This window comes from Lontra canadensis, unplaced genomic scaffold, assembly GCF_010015895.1.
Source record: "Lontra canadensis isolate GAN:19392208 unplaced genomic scaffold, GSC_riverotter_1.0 scaffold159, whole genome shotgun sequence".
Lineage (NCBI taxonomy): Eukaryota > Metazoa > Chordata > Mammalia > Carnivora > Mustelidae > Lontra > Lontra canadensis.
The window spans coordinates 1,335,336-1,352,781 of NW_022631153.1; the positions used below are offsets into that span (position 1 = coordinate 1,335,336).

The window sequence follows — 17,446 nt, forward strand, 5'->3', positions numbered from 1 at the left end:
TCTCTGTCTGCCTACTTGTGATCTCTGTCTCTGTCTAAATAAATAAAATCTTTAAAAAAACAAAACAAACAAAAAAAACTTCTTTACTTTTTCTGAAGACCATTCTGTGTAAATATGACTGATTGCAGAGCCAAGTGATAATCCCATATTTCCTTCTTCATGGATCTAATAGCACAACCCCTGGGCCACTCAGAGGAGACTGTCTTGCATCAAAAATCAAAGGATTTTCTTTTTGTTACTCTGTCAGTTCATCAATTTTTGCTTTTCCTAGAAATTGGGTTAAGAGAAGGACAGACTAACTATCAAACTTTCAGCGAATTTCCCAGTATTGAGCCCAGTTTTACTTGTGAGAATCTTATCTGTGCTCCGCCCCACCTCCTTGCTCCTCCTTCTGCTTCCAGCATTCCAGGGATTTGTTGTTGTCCCAGGTCCTGCTCTCCCTCCTAGCCACTCTTACTGGTCCGGATTTAGTCAGTTTTATAGGTTTTGTTGGTTTTTTTTTCCTGATGGGAGCTTTAAGAGACAGGAAGTATCGACTCGTCTACCATTTTCAAACAGAAATCATCTATTTTTATAAACTAAATTAGTATTTCCTTTATAATAACTTCATGCTGAAAGTTTTAATGTAAGAGAACAATAATAAATTCTAGTAATGTCTTAATTCAGTAATTTATAGCACATTATTCTGTTTTTCAGAAACAGTGGGAGCCCAAAGCGTATGAGATGTCTTCTGAGACTCATCTAACTCGCTTTACGTAGTCAATGCATATATGAACGTGGCACTAAATAAACATCTGTTTTGATCTGTATAAAAATGTAAATTAGTTTGACACTGCATTCTTGATAGGTGTGCTCATTTCTGCCCGTGGCAGTTTAAAACATCAGAAACTGAATTCTGGACAGATTGAAGCCTTGATACGCTGTGGGGTTGTTTGTTTTTCTTCTTTCTTTCCTCTTTTTGGTCTTCATTTTGGTTTTTTTTTTTCCTTCCTTGTGATGTTTGGCATCGTTAAATTTAAGATGTAGTTTTAAATAAAGTTTGGACTTATCTGTAAAGTACCTTTTTTGAAATTATGTTGAATTCTATACAGTAAGTCACTCTTCTGTATGACTGGGATATTTAGAGGAGACCAAGAATTTGAGAAACACAGAATTTAAGCCAGCTGCTAGGTCAGGCTTCTAAGTAATGTCAGTGTTACTGCTTTTCGGTCTAGATGCCTGCATACTTTATTCCTGTGCAGGATTAGGGAAGGTTATAAAGGTATTCAGGTTATTGGTGAAGTTATTATAAAATATAAGTATTAATTATCAGATAAATATTTTCCAGAATTCAATTCCTATCTGTGTTGCCACGGTCTTTAAAAAAAAAAAAAAGTGTTACATAAATAGGGAGTTTTTCTTCACAAACAAGTAACACTGTGATTAATTTTACATGAAAAACCACACCCTTTCAAGTAGGGATGGTAGAACTGAATTTTATGTACCAGAATATTAAGGCTCTGTATGCCTTCAGACAAACTTGCGTTTTGAGATAGCAGTTGATTCTGTGTGTGGTGAGAGAAGCAGATTCATAGATGAAGTATTAAGTAGGGAACATCCATGGGATGTCTTCACTACCAAGCTGATCAGTTTTTCAAAGGTGAATTACCTTTAGATCGCAAACTTGCCATATACCCAAGGAAGGCTTCACAGAGCCACTTAATGGTGAAGTCAGTCTGTTAGTCTTAGAGGTTGTTTTTTTTTTTTTTTTTGAATAACATATGTATAATTAGTTTCAGTTAGTGGTATATGGAACTTATTAACAATTTACTGAAATACCCCATTAGAAAAGAAGTTGGTTGGTATTCCTTTAAAAGTCTTAGTTGCATTATACTTCAGTGTAAAATTATAATGCCTCTTCAGGGAGTGTTAAGTGAAGATTTCCCTATGAGGACATTCACTGTATTACTAATTAAATTACGTGAGGTATAGATCTCCAGCATTAATTAAAAAAAAAACCTATTCAGAGAACTGTCATTCAGAATCAGGAATTCTTACCCAGTTGGCCTGACTCCCAGGAAACTAAAACAATAAATTAGATTATATGTATATTTAAGTTCTATACCTGTATATTTTCTAGAAAGAGGAGAATTTAATGTGTTGGCACTCAAGCCGAGCCTTACATATATTACGGCCGTGTGTCTCTACATGCAGATTAAAGTTCAGTCCAGTGAAGACCTGTACTTCTGAGTTCTTTTCCCAGCACCTATGAACCTTATTTCACTAACTTGTGTTAGAGCTGCTGTCATCTACTATTGTTTTCTGTTTTAGAAGATAATTCCACTTGAAAATACCTGGGGCTGAAGATCAGATAATTTGCTTTATTCTTTCCTTAATAAATACTGCTCAAAGGTTAAGCATTAAATGTTCATGTTCATTAATTTTTAAGGTGAAATTCAGGTTATAGATAAAAGAGGGAGAAAAGGTGAAAGTGAGTGAGAGAGAACCTGTGCAGGTTGAGAGAATGCTTACAATAGTGAGCTTACCAGACTGGGCAGGTGATCTTTGTATTTTGTGACATTAAATCTGGGTACATGCGTTTTCACTGTGAATAAATATCTATCCTCCATCCAAACATGAGCTGCATTTTCATTTAAACTGACATCATTATTTATGATTTAGAAGTTATTCCAGAATTATGGCTTGACAATTTTAAATGTAAAACAAAACAAAACAAAAAAATAGAACCAAACAAAAAAAATCAAAGACATAAAAAATAGTGGCATAACAACTAGCCAGGGAGGAGACTTCTCAAATTCAAGACCACTTTTCTTCCACTGTAGGTAGGTGTATTCTATTATTTCTTAATTGTATCTATTTCATATACTATGTAGAGAACATTCTCATACATACTCAAAGTTAGCCTGGCATGTTTCTTGTTTATTGTCCAATTTTACTTAATATAAACAGTTTATTCTTTACCTGTAAAAAATAATTGGCTCTGGATGTCACATATTTCACTGTGCAAACACGGCTGCCCAGTCGCCTTGCCTGGAGAAGCCATCATTTCTTATTCTCGCCACATAACTCTAATTGCTGCTTTAATATTGGCCACCTTCATACATCTGGTTGCTCCCTCAGAGTCACTGGTGTCTTTGCTTGGCTCATTTTCCACTAAGGAATAGAATGCCTTTAAGTAACTCTCATAATATAGTTTTAATTATTAGTTCATCTGCCCAGACTTAGAATAACCCTGGGCCGCAATTTACAGAAAGTTATTGATTTGGATATTTTGAAAACAAATCGCATTATAAAGCTTGAGTTTGAGTGCTCTACTACATACCTAATTAATGTACTGACAGGTTGGAATTACGATTTTCCAACTGATGATGGTGTGAAAGTAGTACAGGCATTCATTGGAGATATTATAAGTTCAGTTCCAGACCACTGAAATAAAGTGTCAAGTAAATTTTTTTGGTTTCCCAGGGCATATAAAAGTTTATGTTTACCCTGTAGTTTACAGTTTATAGTATATAGTTTATAGTATGTTTACCCTGTAGTCTATTGACTACAGGGTCCTGGGATTGAGCCCCGCCATTGGGCTCCCTGTTCAGCGGGGAGCCTGCTTCTCCCTCTCCCTCTCCCACTCCCTCTCCCACTCCCCCTGCTGTGCTCTCTCTGTCAAATAAATAACATCTTCAAAAAACGAAAAAAATGCCAACCATCATCTGAGCTTTCAGCAAGTTATAATCATTTTGCTGGTAGAGGGTCTTGCCTGGATGCTGATGGCTGCCGACTGATCAAGGGTGGTGGCTGCTGAAGGGTGGTTTGGCCATGGCAGTTTCTTAAAATAAAACAACAATGAAGTTTGCCCACATCATTGGACTTCCTTGCTCTCCTGTATACTATGCTGTTTGACAGCATTTTACCCACAGAACTTATTCCAAAATAGGAGTCCGTCCTCTCATACCCTGATGCCTTTTTATCAATTAAGTTGATGTAATTTTCTCAGTCTTTTCTTGTCATTTCAACAGTCTTCACAGCATCTTCCCCAGGAGTAGACTCCATCTAAAGAAACCACTTTCTCTGCTCATCCATAAGAATCGACTCCTCGTCCAGATCCAGGACCGCATGCTCTACTCATTGAGCTTCAGGCACCCCTTCAGGCTTCCCTTCTAGTTCTCTAATTACGTCCACCGCATCTGTAGTTACCTCCTCCACTGAAGTCTTGAACGCCTTAAAGGCATCCTTGAAGGTTGCAATCACCAGCTTTCAAACTCGTGTCAACACTGATATTTTGACCTCTTCCCATGAATCACAGATGTTGTTCATGGAATCTAGAATGGTGAATCTTTTTCAGGTTTAATTTACATTGCACAGATCATCTCAGGAATCACTGTCTAGGACAGCTACAGCCTTACAAATATATAGAGTAAGACTTGAAAGTAAAAATCCCTCCTTGATTCATGTGGTGCTGCAGTGTGGATGTTGTGTTCACAGCATGAAAACAGCAGGAGTCCTGTTACGTCGTCCATGAACATCAGAGCTCTTCAGTAATCAGGCACATTGTTAATGAGTAGTGGTCTTGTGAAAGACGTCAATTTTCTGAGCTGTAGGTCTCAGCCACGGGCTTAAAATATTCAGTACATCAGGTTGTAAACCAGTGTGCTTTGTGTACAGAATGGTCATGGAGCACTGGCTTCAACTTAAAGTCACCAACTGCATTAGCTCCTAACATAGAGACAGCCTGCCCTTTGAAGCTATGAAGCCAGGCATCGACTTCTCTCTAGCTATGAAATTCCTAAATGGCATCTTCCAAAAGCAAGCTGCTTCGTCTGCACTGAAAATCTGTTTAGTGTAGCTGCCTGCATTGATGCCCTGAGCTACATCTGGGTAACCTGCTGCAGCCTCTCCATCCCCTCTCGCTGCTGCACCCTGCACTTCAGTGTTACAGAGATGGCTTCTCTCCTCAAACCTCATGACCCCACCTCTGCTAACTTCCACCTTTTTCTTCTGCAGCTTCCCCACCTCTCTTAGCCTTCACAAGATGAAAGCTCTGGATTAGGCTTTTAAGGAAATGTGGCTTGCTTGATCTTCTATCCAGACCACTAAAATTCTCTCCGTATCAGCAATAAGGCTGTTTTGCTCTCTTACTATTCATATGTTCACTAGAATAGCACTTTTAATGTCCTTCAAGAACTTTTCTTTGCATTCACAACTTGGCCCGTTTGGCACAAGAGCCCTAGTTGTCAGCCTTTCTTGGCTTTCTCTCTGCTCTCCTCACTGAGCTTAGTCATTTTTAGCTTTTGATTTAAAATGAGACATGGCAACCTACTGAATGGGAGAAGATATTTGCAAGTGACACAGCCATTAAGGAGTTAATATCCAAACTATATAAAGAACTCCTAAAACGCAATAGCAACAAAAAACAAACAATCCCATTAAAAATGGGTGGAAGATCCAAATAGACATTTTCCAACAAAGACATACAGGTGGCCAACAGACACAGGAAAAGATGCTCAGCATCACTCCTCAGGGAAACGCAAATCAACACCACAATGAGCTACCACCTCATACCTGTCAGAAGGGCTAGTTATCAGAGATAACACACACGGGTAGGTGAGGACATGGAAAAAAGGGAGCCCTCATGCACTGCTGGGAATGCAAACTGGTACAGCCACAGTATGGAGGCTCCTTAAAATATTAAAAACAAATACACACACAGTCCAGTAATGCCACTACTGGCTATTTACCCAAAGAAAATGAAAACATGAATTCAAAAAGATACATGTACCCCTATGTTTATATCAGCATTATTTACAATAGCCAACACATGGAAAACAAGTGTTCATCAATAGATAAATGGACATTTAAACACTTAGAAGCCACTGTATGGTTATTAATTGACCTGATTTCAATACCACTGTGTCTCAAGGAATAGGGAGGTGCAAGGAGAGGGAAAGAGATGGGGAAATGGGTGGTGGGTAGATCACTCTATCTAATACAGTAACAATGAAAAAGTCTTAAATTTTGTGGGAATTACTAAAATGTGACATAGGCACAAAGTGAGCAAATGCTACTGGAAAAACAGTGCTTGACGCAAGGTTGCCACAAACCTATTTGTAAAAATCACTACCTGTGAAGCACAATAAAGCAAAGTGTTGTAAAACTATGTAAACCTACAATCTCATTAATGTCCTCTCCAAATTAATAACCAAATTAATACAGGAATTAATACAGCTCTTCAGTGGGAACTAATGTCAGCATTTTAGTAAACACCCTGCCCGTCATCTTTCTATATTCTAGATTTTTATCTAATTTTGCATAAGTACTTCTATAAATAGACTTATACTCCACATCCTATTTTATAACTGCTTCTTTACCACTAAGCAATGCTACCTAAAATCTTAATGCGTGTTATTTCCTCCCTATCCTCTGATGTAGTCCTGAGGAACTGGTCTAAAACAATTAGCATCTCACCTGTTTATTATGAATATCAAAGGTTACGACTTTAGAAAAAATACAAGTTTACCTCACTTCATTTTTATAAGAGGAACAAAATCTGAAGTTGTGGGCTTTTTTAAGATTCTATTTATATTTTTAAGTAATCACACCCAAAACTGGGCTCCAACTCATGACTCCAAGATCCAGAGTTGCATGCTCCTCCGACTGAGCCAGCTGCTGCACCCCTGAGGTTTTTTTTTAATTCAAATCCTATTTTAACACAAATCCTCTTATAATTCCTCTGGCTTCACTAAGATAGTATCATTATAGTTTTGTGGAAACACCTCCTCCCAGGGGAAAAATAGCCTTTGGACACCTGCACACTGCTGACACCACTGGGTTTAGAGGTGGAAGGATTAGTCATGTAAGATGGTGACCAGGTAGTCATAAACTGAAGAACCCACCTACGTAACCCCTGTAATTTAATTCAGATGCTGTGTTCAGCTTCACTTTCTCGCTTATAAGCCCCGCCCTCAAACTGGCATGTGGGTGTACACTGAATCAGCATATATGACCACTGACACTACTTCCAGTGACTGTTTATTGATCATGAACACAAGTAACATAAAAAATAAAGTGGATACAGTCTCGCCCAACTGGCATGCATTTCACAGTTAAAGTCTGAAAGGTTAACAAGTTCTATTATTAGCACTTTCCATAAATAGGACTGATTTCTGAAAAACATTTTTAGTAACTAAGTTTTTAAAAAATACATAGTAATCAGAAAGACAAACTAAACATTTATTAAGTGAATGATACTAATGTAACTTTACGGGTTCACCTCTCAATTTCCAGAAGGCTTTGGCCTATTTACTATTAATTCACAGAACGTGAGACTCCGTGTTTGAAGTTAACAACTGCCTGGAGTTACTGGGAGGTAGAGTAATTCTGAAAAAGGGAATGTGTCAGTTCTGTGTATGAAAGGCTGTCTTGCAGATGGATTGCTTCATGAACCCAAAATAAGTACTTCTATTGAGGGTCAAAGCCTTGAGTATTATTGCCCCTTAAGAGAAATACACAGCTGAAGGTCTGTCTCATCCCCCTCCAATCAAAATCAGTGAAATTACGTTGCTGTCACAGACAGCAAAGACCATGGTGTGCTAATTTTAATAGTAATTTGAACCAGAGGGAAAGAAAATAAAAAAATATATGGATTGAATTGAGAAACTGAACTATGTACAGATGTGCTGGATTCAACACCCACGGAGAATCTTGCTTTTATTCTATGGAGGCGGGTCCCCTAATAGATTCATTGCCCATCCCTATCCCTAAAAGTCAAAGTGAAGTGAAACTGCAAATTCTAGATGATTGATTTTTGTATATAAAGAAGTTACCTGCAAACAGAACAATCAACTGTTACGGCAGAAATCGTCTTTGAACTGTAAACACAAGAAAGACAAGTTCATGCCTCAACGAGAAACTGCCCTGAGTCTTGGTCTTTGGAAGGAGATCAGACGGCTGCACTAGTTTGATGCATGTGAGTTTCCATCTTCATGCCACACAGAGAGCATTCTAGGGGCCAGGTGTATGCTCACCAACCTATGCAAGGGTCTGGGCAATCCCGCAGGTAAGTTTCATATTGACCTTTGGTAACATCCATCAGGGTTGTGAATACAGTCAGCTGAAAGAAAAGTTACTTTTATTTTAAGGATGTTTCCAATTCTAAGATGTCCTGACTTAACGTTAATTTTGATACATGTCAAATTGCTTTATGAAGTTACTTATATAATATATAAATTGTATATAAAGACATTAAATATACATAGATGTAAATAGTTACTAAGTTAATAACAATAGTTCTAGTTCACCATTTAGGAATATAAGTAAAAAATAATTAAGACAACTAACTTCAATAGTGCCATTATTCCAGGTCATGAATATAAACAGGCTGAGGAGAAAATCCCCTCAGCTCCTTATGAGATCTTTCTCCTGAGTACTACACTGCTTCACCACAAAACTTTAACATTCAACCCTCCTCAACAGTATAAACAGTAGTCCTGCAAAGCCTAATAGTGTAGACCACGGACTATAACCAGCTTAGCTGTGACTGTCCTTATCCTTACCGTGTTCCTAACACAGTGGGGGAAACTGCAGGCACAAAGCTCATCTATAAACACACTTCAGACTCTGTTGAGTTTTAGGTGTTAGTTATAGTGTACAGCATAAAATTTCTGACAGGGGAAGTCAAAAAAGTAAAAGGCTACATTTGATTCAAATGTCATGGAAGTCAAATTGGAAAGAGTAATTTTATCAATTTTGGACAAAGAACCACACTAATTGGTTTGTCATATCCCAAGAGTTACTGTTTTGTCACATAAAAACATTTTTAAAAATCAATGTTAAGCAGAACATGACCTGGGGTCCTAGATAACAGGGAAAGATAAAAACAAGACCAAATTACTTCCCTAAAAGTACATGTGCGCGCGCGCGCACACACACACACACATATATATTTTTAAATACCTTGTTGAGGACAGGTTTTGTTGATAGGACATCATATATGGTTGCAAATGAGATATTCTAAAACACAAAAATAATTTAAGTTATTAAGTTAAATGCAGGTATCAGCAGCCTTATCCATACAAATGGGTCATTAGAAACAGACATTCTTCAATCTCCCCACAATCCCCTAAAATAACTTCTCTTGGAGTCACTCTTAGAATGAGAGTTAATGGTATTAATATATCACTTTCTCTCTCTTTTGCCCTTTTAATTCTTGTCTGTTACTCATTCAGCTTTAAAGAGTGGTGTCCAGTATTAGAGTCAAAAAGGCAAATACAGTACACTTTTGATCTTTCAATTCAAAACAAAAACTCAGTACAAGTTGTCCAGACATACTCAGCAGAAAGTTTATAAATTCGTCGAAGGCCAAAGAAAAATGCCACAACTAAGATACTCTTTAAAGGTCACCATTTCTTTCCACATAATGACATTATGAACGTACCTCTTGGGTTGTCTGGTTTAGACATGTCTTTGCAGGTGTTCTGCGATCGTCAAGAAAGAAAGGGCTTTTCCAACGGTCATAATTTGTTTGTACTACATACCACCTGTCCTGCTTGGTGTTGAGTCTAGATACAAAAGGAGAAATTCTGCTTAGGCTTCCTGCCTTAAACCTGTAAATATGTCAGTCTAGGCTTTAGTTTCTATATATTTTGTGTGAACAAGTGTACTTACTCATATACATCCAAAGATTGTTTTCTGTCTCGTGTGATCACACAACCCTCCCCAGTCTTGTTGCCTCCCAGGATAAAGTATGCTGGGGCCAATATCTTGGTTTTGGTCAATACATTCTTGGCTTCCTCATAACTACATAGAAACATTAAAAAAAAATAAATGTTTTTAAGTAACTTGGAATGAAAAATTTTTTGTTGTGGAAACTAAGGGAACACAAGTATCTGAGAAATATGTTCTTTTAGAAAAGGATGGTGAGCAGTGGCTCATGGAGGAACAATCCCCAACACCATGTGGTAAACACTGAGATCTGAAATATTCCCTCTAATCTGAAGGACAAACCAAAGGGCCTCAAGAGATTATCTTCCACCCTAGTTGTCTAAGCCTTTTACTCAACAACAGATCAAGAAGAAATAATATTAATTACTATTTCTAGGACTTAGGGAATAGAAAGTAACCTTGGAAAACTGGGCTATTAGAAACAATCTTCAGAAAGGTCACTAAATCTTACTCCCTTGAACTCATTAAAAATAGGGATGATACCCATTTATTCTAGGTCACTTGGATGTCGTGCTGGCTATTACAAAATTTCTGTACCAGCACAGAATATAACTTCTAGTTTAACAGGTATTAACAGTTTAAACGAAGATTTTATTGTACAAATTTTCTTCTGTGTATGGATGGGTTTTTTGTAAATTAAGAAAAACAGGTACCCTTTATACTGGCACTATCCCTAGCATTTTTTAAATAAATCAGTTTATTTTTTGATTTAAACACACAAAACATGAATTCCATATGAATGTCAAAGGTTAACCTAGAAACTCTGAAAGAATTCTTCAATGGGAGATTAATGAGAAAATATTTTTCTATTTTAATATGAGTAATTTAAAATAGACTATAATACACTAAAAGGATCATACACCATAATCAAGTGGTATTTATTCCAGGGGTGCAAGAATGGATCAACATCCACAAGTCAATGTAATACACCACATTAACAAAATGAGGAATAAAAAGCATATGATTATCTCAATAGATTCAGAAAAAGCATTTGACAGAATTCAACATCCTTTCATGATAAAAACTGTCAACAAAGTGGGTATAGAGGGAACATATCTTAACATAATAAAGGCCACATATGACAAGCCCTAACTAACATTGTAGTCAATGAATGGTGAAAAGCTGAAAGCTTTTCCTCTAGTATTAGGAACAAGACGAAGATGTCTACTCTCACCATTTTTATTCAATATAAGCCAGAGCAATTAGGCAAGAAAAAGAAATAGCATCAAAATCAGAAAGGAAGAGGTAAAATTGTCACTAATAGCAGATGACATGATACTCTATATAGAAAACCCTAAAGACTCTACTGAAAAACTGTGAGGATAAACAAATGCAGTAAAGTTTCAGAAGCACAAATCTATATACAAAATTCAGCTGCTTTTCTACACACAAATAACTACCAGAAAGAGAAATTTACAACTGCATTAGAAAGAATAAAGTACCTTGGAATAAATTTAACCAAGGAGGTGAAAGACATGTACACTGAACATTATAAGACACTGATAAGAGAAAAGGAAGAAGACACAAATAAATGTGTTCATGAATTGGAAGAATTAATATTGTTAAAATGTCCATATGACCCAAAGCAATCTACAGATTCAGTGCAAATTCCAGTAGCACTTTTCACAGAAATAGAACAAACAATCCTAAAATTTGAATGGAACCACAAAAGGTCCCAAATAGCCAAAGCAATCATAAGAACAAAGCTGGAGGCATTACATTTCCTGATTTCAAACTATATTACAAAACAATAGTTAGAAGTCAAGACAGTATGATATTGGCATAATAACACACACAGACAGCCCAGAAACAAACCCATTTACAACAGAGCCAAGAATACACAATTGGGAAAGGGCAGTAACATGCAAAAGAATGAAACTAATCCACTGTCTTACGCAAACTCAACTCAAAATGAATTAAAGATCTGGACATAAGACCTAAAGCCTTTAAACTCCTAGAAGCAAATATAAGGTATAAAGTCCTTAACATAAGTCTTAGTGATGAGTTTTTGAATTTGACACCAAACGCAAAAAGGCGACAAAAACAAGTGAAAATATATCAAACTAAAAAGCTTCTGCATAGCAAGAAAACCATCAACCAAATGAAAACACAATCCAGTGAAAGGAAGAAAGTACATGCAAATCATATATCGGATAGAGTTAATATACAAAATATATAAAGAACTAGTTCTTTTATGATTCCTGGACTCAACTTTAACATTGGAGGGTGGGAGGGGGCTTGCCACATCCAACCCTGCAGGAGTCCAAGAACAACTCAATTCTGACACTATCTACCCTGAGATAGCACTGTATTCCACGGGTTAAGGATTCAGACTTACAAACAAGATTACATCCCATCCCCCACTTCAGAGGCCAGTTCTAAGCCCCATTGTGCCAGTTCTAATTACCCGTGCTTCTAGCTGACTGGTTGAGACTGGAGGCTGCAACAAGCTCCTCTTTAGTTTCAGTGAATTTCCTGAAGTGGCTCATAGTACTCAAGGAAACATGTTTACCAGTTTATTAAAGGATATGAAGCAACAGCCATATAAAGAGCTGCATAGGGCAAGGTATGTGAGGACATAGAGTTTCCATGCATTCAAAGCATGCCTCTCTTCCCAGATTATGTGTTCACCTACCCAGCTCTTCATACCCTTTCCTTTTTGGCTTTTATGGAAGCTTCATTACATCAGCATGACTGATTAAATAACTGTTCTCATTACTATAACAAAAGACACATTTATCATTCTCAACACTTAGGAAATTATAAGGCTTTTGGGAGTTAATGGAAACAAAAACCAAATATATATTGTAAAAAAAAAAAAACATAATATCACACTCAGACAACTCCGTAGCAAAAAAAAAAAAAAAAAAAAAAAAAAAAAATCTGTTATAAAAAATGGGTAGAGGATCTGACTAGGGCATTTTTCCTAAGATGATATTCAGGTAGCCAAGTACATGAAAATGTGCTCAGCATCACTAATCACCAGGGGAATGCAAATCAAAACCACAATGAATTATCACCTCTTATCTGCTGGAATAGCTATTATCAAAAAAGATGAATTGGTGAGGAACTAGAGAAAGGGAACACTTGTACACTGTTGGTGGGAATGTAAACTGGTGCAGCCTTTACGGAAAATAGTATGGAGGTTCCTCAAAAAATAAAAAAAGTACCATATGATCCAGCAATTCTACGTCTGGAAATATATCCAAAGGAAACAAAAACACTAACTTTAAAAGATACCTGCAGCACCGTGTTGACTGCAGCCTGAGTAACAACAGCCAAGATACCGAAACAACCCAAGTGACCACTGACTGGTGAATGGATAAAGAAGATATGGTATATGTGTGTGTACATGTACACACACACACACACACACACACACACACACACACAGGAATATTACTCAGGTGTAAAAAAGGAAGGAAATCTTGCCATTTGTGACAACATGGATGGACCATAAGGGAATTATGCTCAGTGAGATAAGTCAGAGCAAGACAGATACCTTATTATATCACTTACATGCAGAATCTAAGAAAATTAAACTTATAAATACAGAGAACAGAGTGGTGGTTGCTAGAGGTGGGGAATGGGGGGTGGGAGAAATGGGTGAAGGGGATCAAACTTCCAGTTCTAAAATAAGTAATTCCTGGAGATAAAATGTACAGCAAGGTAACAATAGTTAACAATACTATACTGTATATTTGACCGTTGCTAAGAGAGTAAATCTTAAAAGTTCTCAACATGAAGTAAACAGTTTCTGTAACTGTATGTGGTGATGGATGTTAGCTAGACTTATTGTGGTGATAATTTCACAATAGATACAAATCCCAAAACATTTTGTTGTATACTCGAAACCAAGATAATATTTAATGTCACTTTTATCTCCAACAAAAAATTTTAAAATGAATAAAGCAATCAAACAGATTACCTTGTGCTGTTTTCCAGAACTGATCTAGTGATAAACCCTATCCACATAGCATCTTTCTTTCCCAAAATCCATTCTATGACACCTGGAAGAAATAAAAAACACACAGTGTCACAGGCCTGCAATCAGGTTAGACTATGAACCAGAAGACACAGTCTGGCCTTCTTCTTAAAACATCTATACAATTCCCATTTAAAAACTCTACTCACCCATATAACCACCATTTATATTGAAACGTTCATTTAATGTAAGACTAAGCAGTCCCTGAAAACAAGACAAAGCAATGAGGTCAGAAATTTCAACCATCCTGTTTTTAAGGCCCTCTCATATTTATGCTGGTATGCCAAATCCTGGAATGCAGGGGGTGGGGAGTGGAAGGTGGAGATTTAAAGCTGAGTCAAAACTATACTATCACATTCTATTAACAGCTTTTAGAAGTTCAAAGCGTCTTCATGTGTAGTGTGTGAAATGAGCAGATAGAATGTTACTGGCCACACTTGTCTGAGAAGGAAAATGAACTGTAGAGAATAAATGCCTAACTTGTCTGAGTGGCAGACTAAAGGCCAGATGCCAGATTTATATTACATTCCCAGCCCTCCACAACTAGCCACGTGCTTTTTCCTCAGAAGAGGTTCAGAAAAAAACCTGTGTTCCCTCTCTACTCTTCTCTACCACGTGAGCTCACACCTATGATGGTGACAAGAAGTGCAAAGGGATGAACTGAGGCTTCATATTCTTTTGAGGTCCTTAGACCCCACCCTTCACAGGCAGTAAAAGCAGGACACAGAGCTACCTGTAAAATTATGTAACAGTAGACTCCTTACTGGTTTGAATCCTGTTAACATGCCCACATAGCCAGCAAAGCTTGAAGCCTTGAAGACAGTTTTATTGTTTCTTTGGAAGTCCAAGTTCACTGTCAAAGGTTTGAGTTGCTCAGTTACGACCCAGGTATTATTGTTTATATTCCACCTACAAAAGACAAATTACAGTGACATTTAAAAACAGTGATGATGGGGGCACCTGGGTGGCTCAGTGGGTTAAAGCCTCTGCCTTTGGCTCGGGTCATGATCCCAGGGTTCTGGGATCGAGCCCCGAGTCGGGCTCTCTGCTCAGCGGGGAGCCTGCTTCCCTTCCTCTCTGCCTGCCTCTCTGCCTACTTGTGATCTCTGTCTGTCAAATAAATAAATAAAAATCTTAAAAAGAAAAAAAAACAGTGATGATAATAATGAATATATAATGATCACGGCCAGGCATTATATCAGGTGCTTTATCTCCCTAATCCATTAATGACCAAGCCTCACAAGAACTTTGCAATATGAGTGGTTTTACCCTCCATTTTCCATGTGATAAAACTAGAGGCTCAGAGAAGCTAAATAACTCAATACAACACAGCCTACTAAAGAGCAAACCCCAGATTCAAATGTAGGTCTCTAATTACAAAGCCCTGTTATATTTTTCCAGGAATGTTAAGAAGATGTAAAAAAGAATGCTGTTCCTCCCTTCTAAGCAATAAGCCCAACATGCAACTGGGGCCTTTAATCATGCTCCGGATTTCTGTTTACTAGGTTTAACTCCATTACGGGGTCCCAAAGAGTGTCCCCAACTTTGTCTCAAAACTAGGAATCCAGTATCTTCACTTCTGGTCATATTTGGGGCATGATGTGAAATTTACTTTTCATCAATGTAATACAACATAGTCTTCCTAAGGACTGACACTCACCATGTTCTTTACTTACCCAAGAAACACTCCAAAGTCCATGTTTCGTCCATGTAGTAGATGACCTAATTTGAAGTAAGGAGAGACATGAAGCATAATGGATGCATATGATAGTATAACAGATTCTAACTCAAAGCTGGACACTTAATTCTGGTTTACTGATATTCACAACTGTTCAACAGTAAGAATTAAGCAACATCCTAATATCATAGCCTTAATAAGGATCAAACCATTGTGCCTATCACAATGGCCAGATCCCCTCCCAATTGTCTGAGAACACAGGGTTCCAGGTAAAATTATAATAAGGGAAAAGAATCAGTGCTCCTTCTTTGGTCCACTGACAGGTACCTGGACATAGCTATCAGCCTCACCTAATGTGACTTGCCAACACACTTCCCTTCAGCAATTGTTGCCTACAGCTCAACACTTCAAAGGGGAGGTACAGGCAGACTTTCTCCTGAGAGGAGAGATAAAAATTAACAGTAAATCAGGATATATCATCCTGTGCCTGCATTCTAGGGACCTGCCAGAAAAAAAAAAAAAAATGGGGAAGTGAAGCTGGTCTACACAGGGTCCCTTGGCTGGGAGATGATGGGACAAGATTTGTCCTGGGCTTTAATGAAAGGCTATCATTATGCATATAAAGATAATCGATTACCCCTGTGAATACTTATACTAAATCATGAACAGTATAAGGCAGACTAGCTGAAAGGATAAGAATGTCTATAGTCCTGAAACACTTCTTCCAAGTGTTTTGCATCCCTGAATTAAACTTTAATAGTCATTACGGTAGTCTTCTTTTAAAAATTTGCTAAGATCTTCAAACTATACGCTACATACAGAGAATCTGAAGAGTAAGCCTGCATATTACAAGTTCTAATTCTATTTATTTAGATTTTTCTTCTACTTTGTACTTTGCACTGCCCACCCTCCCTCAGCACACATTTACCTTCTTTGTCTTCTGTTATTATTGAAGTGCAAATGGTAAAAAATTCATAGAACACATTGAATGAAATAATCTCTCCTATGAAAAAAGATAGGACATTTCTTGGTAAATATACAGAGCTATGACATTGTTAGAAAATTCTTTTTTAAGAAAAGGTTTAACAGTCATCTTGTGCGTTTTTGCTATGGCATATGAGTCTGCAGACAGTCTGAACACACCTGCACAGTTGGCCAGGTAGAAGTATCTCACCAGCCTGTACTCTACAGACACAAAACAAGCCCCCAAAGGGACAGCTATTTGGGCAAGTTGAATACCCAGGCACACTAGAATTGTACTGTAACATGATGTCCAAAGTTTTCATTAATGTGCTTCAGTTTAATTTGGTTTGGGGGTGCTAACATATGACAGCTTTTTAAAAAATATTTGTTTGAGAGAGAGAGAGATCATGCGTGCGAATGGAGGGAGGGGTTATAGGGAGAGAATCTCAAGCAGACTCTCCAACGAGCATGGAGCCTCAGGCAGGGCTTGATCCCACAACCCATGAGATCACCACGTGAGCTGACCCATGAGATCATGACCTGAACCAAAATCATGAGTGACACTTAACTGACTGAGCCACCCAGGTGCCCCTAAAATATGTTAACTTAATACATCTGGCTCTCTATTATATACTGAACATGTATTTTGCTCACATTTTTAGAGGAGACAAATATTTGTGAGGTGAAAAAGGAGATCCAGGAACTATTAATAAAATTAGTGCAGAGCTACCAAGAAAATCCATTTTAAAACATTTTAAACTTTGAGTATTTTTCCAAAACTGTATAATAATACCAATAAGCATTTAAGTAATAGGCATACACCCTGGGAATAAAAGGCACAGCATATAGGGAATACAGCCAGTGGCACTATAATAGTGTTCTATCTACACTTTGGGTGAGCATAGTACACTACAGAGTGATGTGCTGAAACACTATGTTGTATACCCAAAACTTAACTCTGTGTATCAACCAAATGCAAACAAAAAAATTTATTTTAATAGAGATATACAGCACACGATCTCTATCCTAGTCATGTTAACATGTTAAGCTTAACATGTCTTCCCAATCCTAATCTAATGTTTATTTTACTTCCATTTTGAAAAGAT

The 17,446-nt window shown here is 37.4% G+C and overlaps 2 protein-coding genes across 32 annotated transcripts in view; one reads left to right on the forward strand and one right to left on the reverse strand.

Moving 5' to 3' along the window:
* Nucleotides 1–4,524, forward strand: part of PCM1 (pericentriolar material 1) — an 83,024-nt gene extending 78,500 nt beyond the window's left edge. For 22 of the 31 annotated variants that reach the window (XM_032844911.1, XM_032844914.1, XM_032844909.1 and 19 more), the window contains one exon: nt 4,479–4,524. In XM_032844911.1, the coding sequence (XP_032700802.1) occupies nt 4,479–4,516 (38 nt within the window). In that variant the 3' untranslated portion in view covers nt 4,517–4,524. Of the gene's footprint in view, nt 1–696; nt 1,057–4,013; nt 4,067–4,478 lie in introns of those variants that run through there. The other 9 variants (XM_032844916.1, XM_032844938.1, XM_032844935.1 and 6 more) reach the window with 2 other exon arrangements.
* A 2,679-nt stretch (nt 4,525–7,203) lies between these two features.
* Nucleotides 7,204–17,446, reverse strand: part of ASAH1 (N-acylsphingosine amidohydrolase 1) — a 47,941-nt gene continuing 37,698 nt past the window's right edge. The window contains exons 6-14 of the mRNA XM_032844901.1: nt 16,306–16,380; nt 15,376–15,421; nt 14,464–14,608; nt 13,849–13,903; nt 13,643–13,724; nt 9,658–9,789; nt 9,428–9,551; nt 8,947–9,003; nt 7,204–8,104 (exon numbers count right to left, since the gene is read on the reverse strand). Coding sequence (XP_032700792.1) covers nt 8,015–8,104; nt 8,947–9,003; nt 9,428–9,551; nt 9,658–9,789; nt 13,643–13,724; nt 13,849–13,903; nt 14,464–14,608; nt 15,376–15,421; nt 16,306–16,380 — 806 coding nt within the window. The 3' untranslated portion in view covers nt 7,204–8,014. The remainder of the gene's footprint in view (nt 8,105–8,946; nt 9,004–9,427; nt 9,552–9,657; nt 9,790–13,642; nt 13,725–13,848; nt 13,904–14,463; nt 14,609–15,375; nt 15,422–16,305; nt 16,381–17,446) is intronic.